This window comes from Mercurialis annua, linkage group LG5, assembly GCF_937616625.2.
Source record: "Mercurialis annua linkage group LG5, ddMerAnnu1.2, whole genome shotgun sequence".
NCBI lineage: Eukaryota > Viridiplantae > Streptophyta > Magnoliopsida > Malpighiales > Euphorbiaceae > Mercurialis > Mercurialis annua.
Window position 1 is genome coordinate 50,690,809 of NC_065574.1, and position 16,527 is coordinate 50,707,335.

General features: G+C 32.3%; 2 protein-coding genes across 3 annotated transcripts; both read right to left on the reverse strand.

The window, feature by feature from the left end:
• Nucleotides 1-99: 99 nt before the first annotated feature.
• On the reverse strand, nucleotides 100-1,788 carry LOC126682023 (uncharacterized). The gene is made up of 2 exons (XM_050377578.2): nucleotides 1,670-1,788; nucleotides 100-1,300 (listed from the first exon to the last, which is right to left on the reverse strand). The coding sequence occupies exon 2, from the start codon at nucleotides 1,297-1,299 to the stop codon at nucleotides 100-102; it is 1,200 nt and encodes a 399-aa protein (XP_050233535.1). The 5' UTR covers nucleotide 1,300; nucleotides 1,670-1,788.
• A 6,469-nt stretch (nucleotides 1,789-8,257) lies between these two features.
• LOC126681056 (RNA-dependent RNA polymerase 1) lies at nucleotides 8,258-14,066 on the reverse strand. Of its 2 annotated transcripts, none has more exons than XM_056105740.1 (5): nucleotides 14,044-14,066; nucleotides 13,129-13,654; nucleotides 10,427-12,273; nucleotides 9,854-10,004; nucleotides 8,258-9,314 (listed from the first exon to the last, which is right to left on the reverse strand). In XM_056105740.1, the coding sequence occupies exons 2-5, from the start codon at nucleotides 13,642-13,644 to the stop codon at nucleotides 8,481-8,483; spliced, it is 3,348 nt and encodes a 1,115-aa protein (XP_055961715.1). In that variant the 5' UTR covers nucleotides 13,645-13,654; nucleotides 14,044-14,066; the 3' UTR covers nucleotides 8,258-8,480. The 2 variants fall into 2 exon arrangements, with proteins under 2 accessions (XP_055961715.1, XP_050232388.1); XM_050376431.1 differs by lacking the exon at nucleotides 14,044-14,066 and adding an exon at nucleotides 13,911-14,036.
• Between the last annotated feature and the right edge of the window lie 2,461 nt (nucleotides 14,067-16,527).

The window sequence follows — 16,527 nt, forward strand, 5'->3', positions numbered from 1 at the left end:
TATTAGTTGGTTTAAAAAAAACCCTGAACTTTTTAAGTTGGTTTAAAAAAACCCCTGAACTTTTTAAGTTGGTTTAAAAAAACCCCTGAACTTATGTTATTACACAAAAAACACAAAAATGAAATTAACTTTAAGGGAACCACTGACCTTTTGCATAACTGCATCAGCAAATGTCATGCCAACAGCCAGATCAGAAGTTGATTTCTGACTGTATTTCCTCTTGCCACTTTTTCTTCTTTTTGCAGTCCCTTCATCACTACCACTGCCTCCTACCTCATATGAACCCAAATCAGAATCAGAAAAGTAAGTAGATTGATTTCCATCTGATTTATCCCCCTCAGAACCACTGGACTCTGAACTCTCTACCTTGGACCCAGAAGCAGCATTAGAACCCTCTGCCTTTGAACCACCAGACTCTGACCCCTCTTCAACAGATTCAGAATCTGACCCCTCTTCATCAGATTCAGAATTTGACCCCTCAACATCAATATCTGACCCCTTAACCTGATTATCTGAACCCTCACCTTCTGACCCCTCAACCTCATTATCTGCCCCCTCAGAATCTGAACTCTCAATATCTGACCCCTCTACATTTTCAGACTCACATCCTCCCTCAGCATCATTCCCCACATTAGCCTCAACCTCAATATTCTCAGCCTCAACCTCAATACTGTCAGCCTCAACCTCAACCTCAACCTCAATACTCTCAGAATGGGCCTCACCCTGCAAACCAGGCTCCTCCATTGGCCCATCTTCAGCCTCCATAACTGCCTCATCAACTCTTGGGCTGTTATGTACCTCATCAACTCCTGGGCCTTTATCTACCACATCAACTCCTGGGCCTTCATCTACCACATCAACTCCTGGGCCTTCATCTACCACATCCACTGTTGGCCCTTTATCTCCCTCCAAAACTTCAATATGCTCACTGTCTCCTTGAGAATCATGCCAGGGCAGTGTAGGCACACCTGTAAGAAAAACAGGGCTGTCCACATCATGGTCTGAGTAAACATCAAGCCTAATTCTATCACCCTTCTTGTTCACTATCCTCAGAATGTCTGCATCCGTTTGTGCCAGGAACATGTGGGTTGCCAGGGGCCTTCCATTGATGCAAAAGAAAATCTTGCTCACATTAGGGAATCCAAAATGCTTATGATACCTTTCCCTAATGTGATCAAGAGACAGGTAGTCAGCATCAAAGTTGGGAAAGAATTCCTGTACATCGTCGACGTAGCTTAAAAAAGGAGTGCTACTCCAAGTTCCCCCAAAATGGAAGCAAACATCTATTATTTTCTCCATCCTGAACATAAACCAAGCAATGAAAATAAGACATTTGCAAAACCACAATATCACAAATCACAACAGCCATAAAGCTTCCTAAAAGCCCTAAATCAATTTCATAAATAGTATAACAAACCCTAAATCAAATACACAGACTTGTACAGGCCCTAACTGAATTTCAGAACATTTTTACAAAGCTCTAATTAGAATGACAAGACTCAATAAAAAACCCTAAATCAGCAGTACATAATCCCAAATACCCATGAATTAATTTTTTTTTTTTCAAATTGGTTGTCCATTTTTCGAAATAATGAAGCATTATTTTAAGCATTACCACCAACCCATTACTTTATGCATTAATCAGTAGCAAAGTGACAAAAGTACATACCTTTCATGTAGGGTCACCAAGATTCTTCAACTGTTTCTTCTTACAAAATGATAATGAATGGAATCCACTTTTAGGGTAAAAAGAGAGTAAAATCCTAAACAAATTGACTCAACTACTCACTGCAGATTCTATATTTTTTTTGGAAGAAGAAAATGAGATCAGAGAAGAGGTCTGGCCGTTAGGGATTTGATATGGGTTAGGGGAAAACGGTTTTTCTTCATTTATTACCAAACGGTAATATTTTGATGACAGGGCAATGTAATTAATGCCCTGTCAGCAAAAAATAAATGGTGAGCTGAGTGGGTAACGGGTTTAACGGCCAGGTCAGCAAGCTAACGGAGAAAAGGGGACGGAAGGGGTTTTTTGTTCAAAAAAAAAAAGTTGAGGGGTCGATTTGAGCCAGGAAAAAGTAAAAGGGCTGTCTTGCACTTTTCTGAAAAGTTCAGGGGTTTTTTTGTACCTTCGGTCTTTATTAAATCTGAAAATTTGGGCTAATAATCACCGACGGTCCTCGACTTTTACCCCAAACTTCCCTAAACCCCCTATACTTTCAAAAGCTTCCCTAAACCCCCCAACCTTTATGGCGGCGCTCATTCATGGTCCTTATGGACGAAAATACCCCTCAGCGCCGTCATTTTTTGGCGGCTATCATTTAAAAAAAAAAATTGGCGGCGCCATGTCAGCTGACACGTCACCAAAATACCCTAAAAAATTAAAAAACCCAAAATACCCTCAAAATAATATTTGAAAAAAAATCTCACCAAACCTAAACCATCTATTCGAACCCAAACCACCACCCGACCTAACCCACCCGACCCAACTGACCCGTCCCCTCCGGTCGTCTTCTCAGGTGAGAAGACGACCAGATCTGGTCGTCTTCTCACCTGAGAAGACGACCCAGAAGACGACCCAGCTGGGTCGTCTTCTCAGGTGAGAAGACCAGATCCGGTCGTCTTCTCGGTCGTCTTCTCAAAAAATTCTGTTCTTGAGAACAGATTTGGCAATCTGTTCCAAGAACAGATATGGCCGGAGGACGGCGATGTTGGTGGCGGAGAACGGCATCGGCGGTGGCGGGCGGCGGCAGGCGGTGGTGATAGGTTGACCGGATGGTTGGGTTTGATTTAATGTGGTTGGGTTTGATTTAGTGTGGTTTGATTAAAATATTTGAGGGGTATTTTGGGTGATTTAATTATTTTTGGATATTTAATGACGTGTCAGTTGACACCTGGCGCCGCCAATTTTTTGTTTTTTATACAATTACAGCTGCCAAATTTTTAAGGGGTATTTTCGACCATAAGGGCCGTCAATGGCGCCGCCATAAAGGTTGGGGGGTTTAGGGAAGCTTTTGAAAGTATAGGGGGTTTAGGGAAGTTTGGGGTAAAAGTCGAGGACCGTCGGTTATTATTAGCCGAAAATTTGACTCACCGAGTCTCATATCTAACCGATAAATCATGCTCTGACCTGTCTTTAAAAATCTGAAGAAGGAGAAGAGTAAACAGAGGTCGGAAAGAATGCCGGTGAAGTTTGTCGGCTGTTCGCTCAAACACTCAAGTCAATTTGAGTGAGCGTAAAAAGAGAGAAGAGAGAGAAAATTGTTTAAGTGTAGAATATAATGATACCTTAGGGTTTGCACATAAGGTATGTAAAATTTTAATTGAATCAAATATGCCACGAGGTCAAATTTGGATAATATAAATATTAAAAATAATATTTTAAGAGTCGAATATTAAGAAAAATATTCGTAAAGACCTACTTTATTTATTGAGAAATAAAAGTCAAATTCGGCAATTTTAGATCGTTAAATTAAATTATAGAAAGTGATTTAATGTACCGGAAGTATATAAATTAATTTAAGCGTAAATTTAATTTATAAGTGTCTCGAGAAGTATGTCATAATTATAGGATTTAAAAACATTATGATATATAAAATAAGAAAAAATAAAGAAGAATATTATTCGGCGACGTATATATAAATATATTAGTAATTAACATATCAATATGCATCTCTAATTGGAGAGTTAATGTTTTTGGATAAAACTCCAAAATTAAAATGTCAATTCGGAATTTTTGACGTAAAATTTAAGAATATACGTTAATATATATATATATATATATATATATATATATATATATATATGATCTTTTATTTTCTAGAATTTCCGCATAGCGACTTTATACATCGTTTACAATGTAGTAATCAAACTAGGGGTGAACAACGGTCGGTTCGGTCATCGAACCGCCCAAAAATTTAAAATCGTTATGTTTTTAAAAATTTCGGTCACCGAACCGTATTAACCAAAATTATATCAAAACTGAATTAACCAAACCGAATATTTTTATTCGGTTCGGTTCGGTCGAAAACTGTAATAGTTTTTGTATGATTTTTAGAGAAAAAAAAAACAATTTAAAAAAACTAGAAAGAAAATGAAGAAATTAACCTAAAGAGTACATATGCTTTAAATTAAATATATGTTTATCGTTTTTTTTTATTTTAAAACTATAAAAATAAACAAGTTTAATATATAAATGTGTGTATATAAAAGCTTAAAACGACGTAGTTTTAAGATACGACCGGTTCGGTTATTACAGTTATTTTTTTATAAAAACCATAAACCGAACCGCATAACCAAAATTCTAAAAATTCGGACCGTAACCAAACTGTATTTTATATATTTCGATTTGAATTAATTCGGTTTGGTTCGGTTTTAACCGTTTAATGCTTACCCTTAAATCAAACAATCATTTATTAGTTTTTTTGATATTTTTAATTTAATCATTTTAGTGGTTTTATATTTTTTGTTCAAATATGATAGACTGTATTCTAATTATCTAAAAGATTTAAACTGAAATTATTTTAATTTTTTCGAACCAGTTAAACTGGTAGATCTAACTTGATCTTAAAAATAGTTGTTTAATACCGTAGTCTAGTATTATATTAAATTGGACCGGTCGATTTGATTCATAAAATACATTTAGAAATAATGTTTTAAAAGTTGGACTAAACCAACCAGTTCAATCAAAATAAATTTTAAAAGTTAATAAAATTTTATATTAATATTAATAAAAATTAGAAAAATATAGCTAATGAAATTACTTTTATTTATTTTATTTTAACCCAGTATGGAAATATAAAAAGCATATTTTATTTGGAATTGTGGCTTCAATATACCAACATATTCCGCATATAGTAAATTTTAAGGTTATAATAAGTCACATATCTAGTGAAATGATTTCTGTATAATTTATTTTTTTTAGAAGATTTCTATATTTTGTCTAATGGTTTAATTCTCAGCTATTTAGGCGTCAAAAGTCGTGGGTTCGAACTCCGGCTACGTCTTTTCTTAATATGTAATGGTTGAGATTGGATTGTCAACCATTATAACTTGAAATTATCAAATATGTAGACTTGTGGGTCGTTTATATTTCGAAATTTAATAATAATATTGAATTTCAGCTAAACGAGTTTTCGTCAAAAAAGAAAAAAGAATGTAGTAGTAAAGAAAAATCCGTATTCCAGGGGTCCAGTTGGGACGAGCGTGTGTCCGTCTCTGATGGCAATGTATGTAAATTAAGGAAGAAAGAATAGAATGAGTTTAGAACGTGGCATGCAAGCATTGGATTAAATAATAATAATAATAATAATAATAATAAAGTGGTTAGGCGGTGGAAGATGATCTATATATAGAAAATTATTTCACAAAACCGTTATATCATTTGTGCGACAAACCAATAATGTGTTAGTCATATGAAAAATTAATAATAATAAATTAAAAAATAATTAAAAAAATTCCTTTCACTAATGCTCAATTGCTTATTGTAAATAACTAAATATGATATCGCACAAACAATATATGAAATAAACACTTATACAAATAGCCACCCCTATTTGCTAAAGGAAGCTAAAAATCGTGGCTCTTAAAAATATTGGATAAGGTACGATTAAGTTCCTAACTTTATTTTAATTAATTTTTAATTTTTAAATAATTGAATATTATTAGTTTGTATAAATTAAACTAAAAACTATATATTTAATTTATGACTTTACAAGCGGGTTGGAAAAACCATTAAAATAATTTTCTATTACAATTATATCAATGTTTCGACATGTTATGTCGAAGTCGCGATAATAATTAAATTTTGGTAATCGACAATTTCGACGGAAATGTCGATGATTAGCTGATTTTAACGAAACGTGAGTCAATATTTAAATACGAAAAATAACTATTTAATTAAATATAAGAGTTAAGAAGTAGAGTTTTATAGTTAGTCGTATTCCGACATTAACAGATAATTTAATATTTAGATGCGACTAGTCGGAGGACTTAAAAACACTAGAAATAAAAGGAGTAAGGTATGAGATAGCAAGTGATAAGTACATTTATTTATAAATCCATGTATTATATATACTACTGGCTATACGATTTGCAACGTTATATGTGTTATATTTAGAAAATATACGTATGTATGTCTTATATGAATTTGTTTGTTATTTATTTATAACTGTGTTGTGTTTGTTAATACATAAAATATAATAAATATATTATATATAAGATAAAAGAAACGAAAACATATAATACACAACAATAAAGAATAATAAACCAACAAATATACATAATATATGAAAAGAACCCTCAATAATCAAAGATATGAGATTAACACAATATGTGTTTGTAGGACGGGACACAATGATACTGTATTACCTCATGATTAATCATATTATGTTAGTATGATTAAATTTATGTCGGTGATAGGTTATTACTGAGTGGTCGAATTAGAGCATAGTTTAAGTTAAGACTTACTTTACCGGTGAAGTTAAATACTTATTATTATATTAGGAATGTGAGAGCGCGATTAGTATACTACGTACAAAATACATCGATTGACTTTGCTATCGATGTTAGACGATAGAATATATCGGTTGGCTTCACTATCGATATACATTAGTTGGCTTCGTAATCGATGTCACGTGTATAGAATACATCGGTTGGTCTTGTTATCGATGTTAGGTGAATAAGACACATCCGTTAGCTTTGCATTAAAACAATCATTGTATAAATTCTATGCAATTTGGATTAGGCATTTAATTTTAACTCAAGAGTTTAAAAATAATTAGTATTTTCATATAAAAAAACTTTTACGAAACTAATCCTATATATTGAAGCTTGGTGATATTTATAACAATTATTTTTATTTGTATTATTATATTTTTTAATAAATTTGAAAAAACAATAATTAATACTTTTTTGATATTTCAAAGTGACAAATATTATAAATTAAAAAAATTTCTCAAATACGACAAATATTATGAATCAGAAGGAGAATTAATGTTGGGAAGTGTATATCAAATTATAATCATTATATAAACCAACATAAAATTTTCTCATGCTGCACAATTTCTATCCAAATTAAATTCTAATTCTAAAATTTTCAATATTTTTTTATTCAGAGACATATATCGTTAATTTTTGGCTTAATTATTTAAAAACCACCCACCTTGTAATTTTTTTTCATTTATACCATGACCTAGGAAAATTTTCAATTGTACCCTATTTTTGATTTTTATGTTTCATCTCTACCCTAATGAGTTGAATTGACCTATTTTTTTTTGAATAAAAGTTTAAATTAGTTCTTCATTTTTAACCTACATTCTAATAAAATGTTAATGATAATCATTTATCTATCTTGTTTTTAATATTTTCATCTTTAAATTAATTAAATTATCAAAAAACTTACTCTTGGGGTACAAACGAAACATAAAAATCAAAAATAGGGTACAAATGAAAATTTTCCTAGGTCGTGGTATAAATGAAAAAAAATTACAAGGTGGGTGGTTTTTAAGTAATTAGGCCTTAATTTTTTAAGCTTTCTCAAATACAATGAATTTAATGCATTTCTACTATTCATTTTAATTTTTTTAAAATAATTATAATTACATATTTTGGTGTATCTTTTTTTTGTAATATGATAATTTGATTTTTTTTTTTTTAAAGTAAATGTGTGCCCTACCTCAATCCAATGATATTTTTATAGGTAGATCTATTTTATGTTAGTTGTTAGCAGGGTTAATAGAAATAAATTAGTAAATTGTATTGTTAAGAAACAAAAAAACCTCGGTCTGAAAGACTAATGATAATAAATATACAAAGCCTTCAAATACATAATCTATCTATCAAATTATGATAAATGTACAAAGTAACATTTACTTTGCTAAAAAATAACTATGTAGCACCATATATAAACGGAGGAAAGTTACATGAGATAAGTTGAACTCTGAGGACCAAAGAGGAGTGGGACAATTAAATAAAAAAAAATTAGAGATAAACAAAAGACAAAATAAAATTAAATATTCATAATTTTGATAAAATTGATGAATATATCTTGACTAAAAAATGTTGACAGTTAGTTCGAACAATTTCATATTTTTAATTAACTATATCTAAAAAAATAAAAAAATAAAAGTATCTTAAATTATTTTTAGGTCAAACCACTTTTTAAATCCAAATCAAAACAGAACTTCACACTAAATTAGCAAAACCTCACTAGAGTAAGCAAGTCGGGTACCTGTAATATTTAAAGTCTTGCACACTATTTACTAAAAATCATAATCCTGCCATTTAACTGTTATTTAACCATATATATACAAAATTCCCTCATAAATAGGCAATCTATAAGCCACATGAAAGAACTTGATCCTTGATCAGTTCTTGATTTAATATGGCTTATCAGAAATTTGCAAACAAAACAAAAAAAAACCATTGATGACTCCCTAGCAAACTTAAGTGCACTTTACAAACTTATAAGCATACTGCTATCAATTGTTCAACTGAAGTCCAAACCGAAACTGGCGTTGCAAAGATGACGATCGTTTTCGCATATTTGCTTTGCTCCTTTTGATCTGCATCAGCTTGTCATAAACACACCACGGAAAGCTAAGAAAATGATCGCGCTTCATCCCCTCGTTGTAACTACCCCAGTAATTTGGATGATAAGTAACATAATACCAAGCTGAGGCTTTGGCGTATACATCATCAGCTTCGGTGTCTATCAAGCTTCCCTTTTCATTGAATAAGGACCTAGCTTCTTTTCGCAGGGATCTTATTGCTGTACCAATTGCATCTGCGTCCCTTCTCTTGGTGAAAGCTTTCGACATTTTCATTATATTTCCACTGAGAATTTCTGCTTCAGTTCTGATGCCATAATAGTCCATAAGATTTCCGAGCTTGTAATCATAATTGTTCTTGTAATAGAAGGCATCATCTATGTAATCCTCAAAGCCATCAGCTTCCATCTCGGGATCATAACACTGCCTCGCTACTTCCCTGGTAAATGTCTTGATATGGTTTGTATGAGGAGCAATGTCTCTCACTTCGCGGAATAGCCTTCCAATCACATTCTTAGACTCATAGGTAGGTTTATCAGGCTTTTCCATAAAGTCGGGATATTCCTTAACACGTAAGTTAGAAGGTATTTCAGCTGGTACTCCAGTTTTCGGAAAATCCACTGCAATTGAGAATTTCTTGGCAAGTTCGAGACACGGCTCACTCATTGCTTTCAGAGGCTCCCTATCAGCAATTGCAGTGTGAGCATTAGCAATGATTCCCAAGCTGTCATTTACAATGTAGTTGGTAAAATACTCCTCAACCTCCTGCACAGAGAAAATGAAATCTCTCAATTAAAAAAAATTATTTTATAGTAATCGCAAACGAATTTATAGGTCCGGGCAAAATACTATGGCCAAGAAGGTCTCATGTATTAATTTTCCACTATTCAAATGCAAGATATGAACCAATTCTAAGCTAGCCAGCATATGCGTACAAAATTACAAATATCTCTTTTACTTCAATATTTTTCTTCTTCTTGCCAACAAAAAACGAAAAACAAATTCAAGGGGAACAGTAAGATTATTATTCAACAAAGCCTCGATCCTCAGTAAAGTGGGGGCAGCTTTAACAATTCTCATCCTCCACTACAAATGATCTCGAACTGCATCTTTGTCAAAAAAGAAATGGGAAGTTTGTAGAGTAGGAACATGGGTGTATGTTTATTACTACTTAAATGTTGCGAGACAAGAATGCATTTGAACACAAATTGAAGTGTCAGATAATCTAACGAGCAAAGAAAACAAGACTACCTTAGTTGACGATATAGAAATTCTAAAGCATTTTATATATAGATATGTAATACCTCAATTGTAACATCATGATCCAGCTGCACAGTTGGCTCTGGCGTATAGTCCATAGGCGGGATTTGGCGACATGGAATTAAGTCAGGGTCCCAACAGACAAAGTAGATATCTCCATCCAAATCACTTCCCGAACATTCATTGGGATGAGGTCTGAGATTACAATTCAGATACTGAAGTCAATAAACCTCTTTTACACTATAATTTCTGAAAGAGTGCATTTAACTTCGAAAACAGAATGATCAAAAAAAAAACTTCAAATACAGAAAACTATCGACGTCCATCTAGAGTCCAAATGAACCGTTGATGACAAGAGTTACTCATTTGATAACAAATATGCAACAAATAATTGTTGGAATAATAGGATAGAGAAGAAACTTTCAAGTCCCTTTTTGACAAAAATAAGCTGCTTTGTTGATCTTGGATGACAGACTGCACATTTATACTTCGCTAGAACAGTTAAAGCCCCAACAGCTATACAAACAGAAAATGATGCGGAAAACTCAAACTTAAACTAAAGCTCAAACTCAAACTCTTATGAAAAGACTGATCTAGGCTAGATTAGAAAGTTTTACCTCGGTCCTTTCTGCGGAAAAACAACACAATCTACCATATGGCTCAAAGCCGGTACATTTACAGCCGTCAAAATGCGAACATCCCCCGGGTGCAAGCATGGATTTTTAGCTACAACCACTTTTCCCTTACACATATTTAGCTGATTTGGTCTACTACCAGAATATTGCACAAATACCTGCCCGTAATCCAAGGTCCTGGTCTCATCTAGACATCCCATCATGGATCTTCCATTTGGAAGAAAGATCCTAGTTCTTGTTCGCAAATCAAGCAATTTTGATGCACGGAATGTTTGGAGCATCATTGACAGGAAGGGTTCAGCATCAGGCTGGTAACCACATGAAAGCATTTCCTTAAGAACGTTAGTAGTCTCTCCAGGAAACATCAAATCCAGTGCCTCTTGTGCCCTTAATGGGTCGGTTAACATAGCATCAAGTTGCTCAACAGCTTCTCTTTGTTTCTTCTCAATATTACGATCTGGAACACCAAGCGTAGAGAGAAGTGTGATCAACTGGCGATTCAGAAAACAAGGCTGATACTTGCTATATGCCAAAACATCCAATTTTGTGTTGCCGGACTCATATTTGCACATGCTTTTCCTCAATGATAATTTTTTGGTTGAATTTGGATCAACTGCCACAACACCTTTATACCCAGCATACCGAATTTGGAATGCAGATGGAGAGCCTTTGCAGCTACATTTTAAGGCCACTTTCCTAGCAAATGGGCCAGATATTTTTCCAATTCCATCAGAAAACAAGTATTTGATTCCACCCCTTTCAACTTCTATATCAGCTATGACTTCAAATTCATCCCTACTAACATTCAGCGTTTCAGTGGATGATCCAAAGGACTGACCCAGTCTGGCAGCATATTTAGCCACATTTCGAATCTCACGAAAGTTGCCCATCCATTCTCTTATATCCGCAGCAGTAAGACCATATCGAGAAGCAAACATCCAGCAAGAATTTTCACGCAATTGACTAGATGAAAAGGCAAGGAACTCAAACTTTTTGTTGCCTATATGTATTCCATTTTGAAGAACGGAAAGAACCCTTTTGTAAATAGCAGTTCTCTTATTCTCATTTCCAGAAGAAGTCCGAGGAGCTAAATCTGTTGAATACATCTTATCTAATTCCTCATCAAGAAAAGACACACGCAGAAAATTGTTAACTTCTTCCGGGTAATGGCGTAACACTCGATTGGAGACATTAACCTCTGGACCACAAAAATACACTTTGCATGGTGTTATCTGAACCCTTCGCACATATACTAAACCAGTATCCAAGGATATATAAGGCGATCTTGGAGTACCCTTTTCAGTACGATACTTCAAATATTGCTCTTTCATCCAGCTACAAGGATCATAACAACATTCTTTCATGTAAAAGAGTTTTTCAAGGGCCTGCTCTACAAAAGCAATGTCTATTCTACTTGGGTCAACAAACTTGTAAAAGCTCGCATCAAGTGCCACTCCAACAAGACACCCATTCTGGACCAACAAATTAATTTGAAATAAGATCTCAAAAGGTAAAACAACACCTGAGGGAGGACCAACAATGGGAACCAGATCTTGATTACTGGAAAAAGCATAACCATATTCCAATAAAAAACTTCCTTCAACTTCTTTATAAAACCCAAAATTCTCCTCAAATTTTGGAACTTGAAGATTAAAAGGGAGCTCCAAACATAATGCTGATGAATGCCCAATAAGACATGATGGAGTAAAGTCAGTTGTTCGTACCCATTGATCATCAGGGTCATCCATGAAATAGTTGAAAAGAGGACTATCAAAAACATTGCAAATTGTTCGTACATCCTTCTCAAATATCCGAGGTGCTCCATACAACTGTGAAAAGAAACCACATTAGCAATATACATATGAATAAAAAACCTTGTATTAGTCAAGTAGCAAAAGACAAAATTAAGAAAAAACATTTGACTGTTATATGCATAAATTCAACCCAACTTTGCCTTAATCTCAAACTAATTTTCCGGCTATGTACATTTTCAAACAACGTTTAGCTGCATTTCAGGAAAGATGTAGGGCTACAAGATCATCTTGAAGCACTCTTTTCCATATTGTGTCTAGGTCTACCTCTGCCTTTCTTCATTCATTTAATTAATTGTTATGTGCACCATTTACACAAATCAATATTCCTCTCAGCAGTCATCAACAATAAAAGCATAATAACCGGAAAAAGAGAAGGAGAGGGGAGAAAAGATTTACACTAATCAAGTAAGAAATATGTTTTGAGTGAAGGATTCCAACAATAAAGTAAGCTTATACCTAGAATTATTTCATAACACACTTATATCATCAGACAAACTACTCCAGTTAGACTTAGACTTATTGCCTAATATTTAACATAATCCTTATACTTAATCCAAGGTAAAGCATTTTCAAAGTCCATGAAATAGGAATTCTCCAACTTTCTTAATGACACCGAGTTAAAAAAATTCTTCTTTGATATACCAAACGAGGTTGCTTTCTACACCAAGCAACTCAACAAAAAATTCAATAAATTGTAACTAATGATCATTTTGCGACAAATAATAAGGGACATGGTTTCGCTAAATGTAAGAAATAAATAAACAAAAATCAAGCAACGTATTTTAAAAATTTATACACATTACCAGAATATCACTAACAATAAATAACTCAAATATTCCGAAAATAAGTACTAAGACATAATGAAGCTACCTGAATCACAAGATATTTTACGGATTGAGAAGGTGGGCGATGTAGCTCAATCTGCCAAATGTTTTCATAGGAAAGGTCTAACTTGTAGCTCACTCGCCGATGAGAAAGAAAAAAGTGTATCTTTCTTAATCCAAAAGCGAATTTCACGGAAACATCTTCCTTTTTCCAAAGAGTCGAAAACCTTTCTTTCGAAATCTGACAACCAAAGTTCAAGGTTACATGTTCCATGCTACAAAGGAAGGACCGGGGCTTTGGTACAATATCATTATTCATCGTTCGAGCATTCAGATACGAAGCGCCATACCAAAGGCGGGTTTTGGTCAATGTAAGTATATGTTCAGCATTTTTGACAGTTGAAAACTGAACAATAGCATATTTTCTTGTACCCTCAGTTTTTGTATCTCTAACCTTGATTGCATAAACAGTATCTTTACCAGTATATCCTTCAAGAAATTGCTTGACTGCTTCTGCAGTCACACTCGAAGGGAATCCATATACTTGAATTGTCTTACCCATTTAAGCAATTCTGCATACAAATTAAAAATCATCACTTAAAAATTGCATCATACAACTGAAATTTTTTAAATAAAAATCTAAAACTCACAATAAACAAAAGGACGTTGATAAATTTAGAAATTTTAGTAAAAAAGTGAGATGCTTTTCAAAATTAAACCACATTATGCAAATCATACTTTTATTTCCATGGAAAAAAATTTGAAAACAATCAAAAATAACAATAAACTGTAATTCTGTATTATAAAAGATTTTAAGTAGATTCTTACCAGAAAAAAACTGAATAAAAACCCTTTGATCATGAAAGAAACAGAAAAAATAAAGAAAACATCAGTCTATTTAGGTCACTCAAAAATCTTCCTGTTTGAAGTCAAGAAGTAGAAAAAGAAAGGCCAGAGTTACCTTTTTTTGTACGCTGATGTTTTATAATGAGGTCATCGCTTGGCTTATTTGCGTTTGACACGTCTCGACAATGGGTTCGTTTTAACTTTAAGTTTAAAAATTTGCTAAATTTTTTTAGGATTATGAACAAATTGTTTTCTTTAAAATAAAAGATTATGAACAAATTATTGCGATGTCCTGATATATGTTGTAATTCGTATTTTAATTTTTTATATTTAAAAATCAAATCATATGATTTTTTATTTTTACTTTTGTCAATAATTTAGTTTTTTCATCTATTTTTATATGGGTAAAGGGTCATTTATGCCCCTAAGGTTTGACTTTACGATCAAGTAAGCTCTCAACGTTTAGAAAGGTTCAAATATGCCCCTAACGTCTTAAAAAATGAATATTTTTTTGTAGTTTTGATACACAATTTACTTCGACACTTAAATTGTAATCTCGGTTTAATTCCATAATATCACAATCTGCTGTTAAAAAAATTAGGCTAAAAGATATATAATATTTTTTTTTAAAATAAAATTTATCTTCTCTCTCAAAATGAAAAAAACCAAAACTATAATTTTGAAGGGGTGTTTTTGGCCTTCTGGCCGGAAAACTACCTCCTTTACTCGCTAATCTTTACTTTCTTTGATTAAATATGTCTTATTTAGTTTGTTTGTTTTTTTAATAAAACTTCATTTTGGAACTCCCTCCTACATTAGGTGGTTGGAAGAGTTTGGTTTGGTGGCCGGAAAACAACCTCCTAAGTTTTATTAATAATTTTCTTAAAACTCTAATATTTGAGTGTTTTTTTCTTTTTAAATCGGTCAAAAGAATAATTAGCTCGATCAAAAAAGTTAAGGAGTTTTTTTTATCTGTAAGGTCATTAGCTTAAAAAGTAGAGGTTTCTAAATATTACATGATCGGGTCAGTTTAAATAATGTCTTTAGATGCTTGAGTTTGTGTTCTATTATATCTAACTTTTTGGATTCAATCTAAAATTGGAGCTTGAAAAGCATGAAGTTTAAAAAATCAAGTAGTTTTACGGTCTGATCAGATGAGATTAGCAAAATCAAAACATCATTCTGAACTATATTCATCATTGAGGCCATGTTGGCACCTTTCGCCAAATCCACTCTTGATTATTTTCAATTTGAATTTTTGTTTTTTGTTTTTGCATCTTTGGAAGCTCATATGGGCAGTTTCGAGTTTGAAGTTCGTATAGTTTGTTGGTTTGCTATTTTATAACTTTATATATGAATTTTAATCCCTTCAATTAATCTATCTTTTGGAAAAGAAGATAAGCTAAAAGACTATATTAGTGTTAATTTTTAAAATTTAATAACTGATTAGTTAAATAAATATTAAATATAGGATTAAAAAATTAAAAAGAATATAAAGATGGCTAATATAGTTATATCTCTGTAGGGAATAAATTTTGTCATTCTATTTGGAATCAATTATCCTCAAATCATTGGATCTCTTTTGCAAAACTTGGTCAAGAAGTTGTGATCAAAACTTGGTCAGGAAGTTGTCCAATGCAAAGCCGAAAGGCCACTGAAGAGAGGGAACAAAATTATGATTCCTTTTTTTCTTTAACTTATTTTTTCAAGAAAAGTAAAGTTCTTTTTCTTCATTTCAAAACGAAATAAATATATGGAATAAATAAACTTAAAATTATTCTTTTACATATTCTATAAAGTTTACTACTCCTTCCGGTTCATAATATTTATTGCATTTGAAAAATATTTTTGGTCCATAATATTTGTCATATTATAATACTCCCTCCGTCCCACAAAGATAGACCGTTTGGACAAACACGGAAATTAAGAAAAAAGTATTTAGATTAGTTAAAATTAGTTTATTTATGTACTTTTCCATTTTTAGCCTTTAATATTTTTTTAAATAAATAAATAATGTATTAATGACTAATTTTTATATTGGTGTATTTTGCATTGGTATTAAAAAATGGCATTTATTCCATATTGGAACATGGAGCAATTAATTAAGTTGAAGATAACAATATACATTTATTAGGGGTAAGTAAGACTTTTAGGTTTAAAATTATTAACCAAAAATAGAAGGTGGCCTATAATTTGGAACACCCAAAATAGAAAGGTGGTATCTTTGTGGGACGGAGGGAGCATCAAAAAAGCATTAATTGCTATTTTTCATATTTGCCCCTATTAATTTATTGAAAAAATATAATAAACAAATGAAAATTGGAGATATATTTATTATGTAGCAGAATCAGAGCGTTTAAATTTTAAAAAAGAAAAATAAAAATGTGAATTATAATATATATGGGGGGCTAATAATAATTTGCTCTTAAATAATAACTAAAGGTTTATATCATATTCATGAAGGAGAATTGGAGATATATTTATTATGTATAAAAATTTAGTTGTTTTTATTTTCTAATTATACATCAAAATTACTTTCTTTTTTTTTCATTTTCAAAATTAGCAATATCAAACCAATAAAAGTTTATTTTGTAATTTT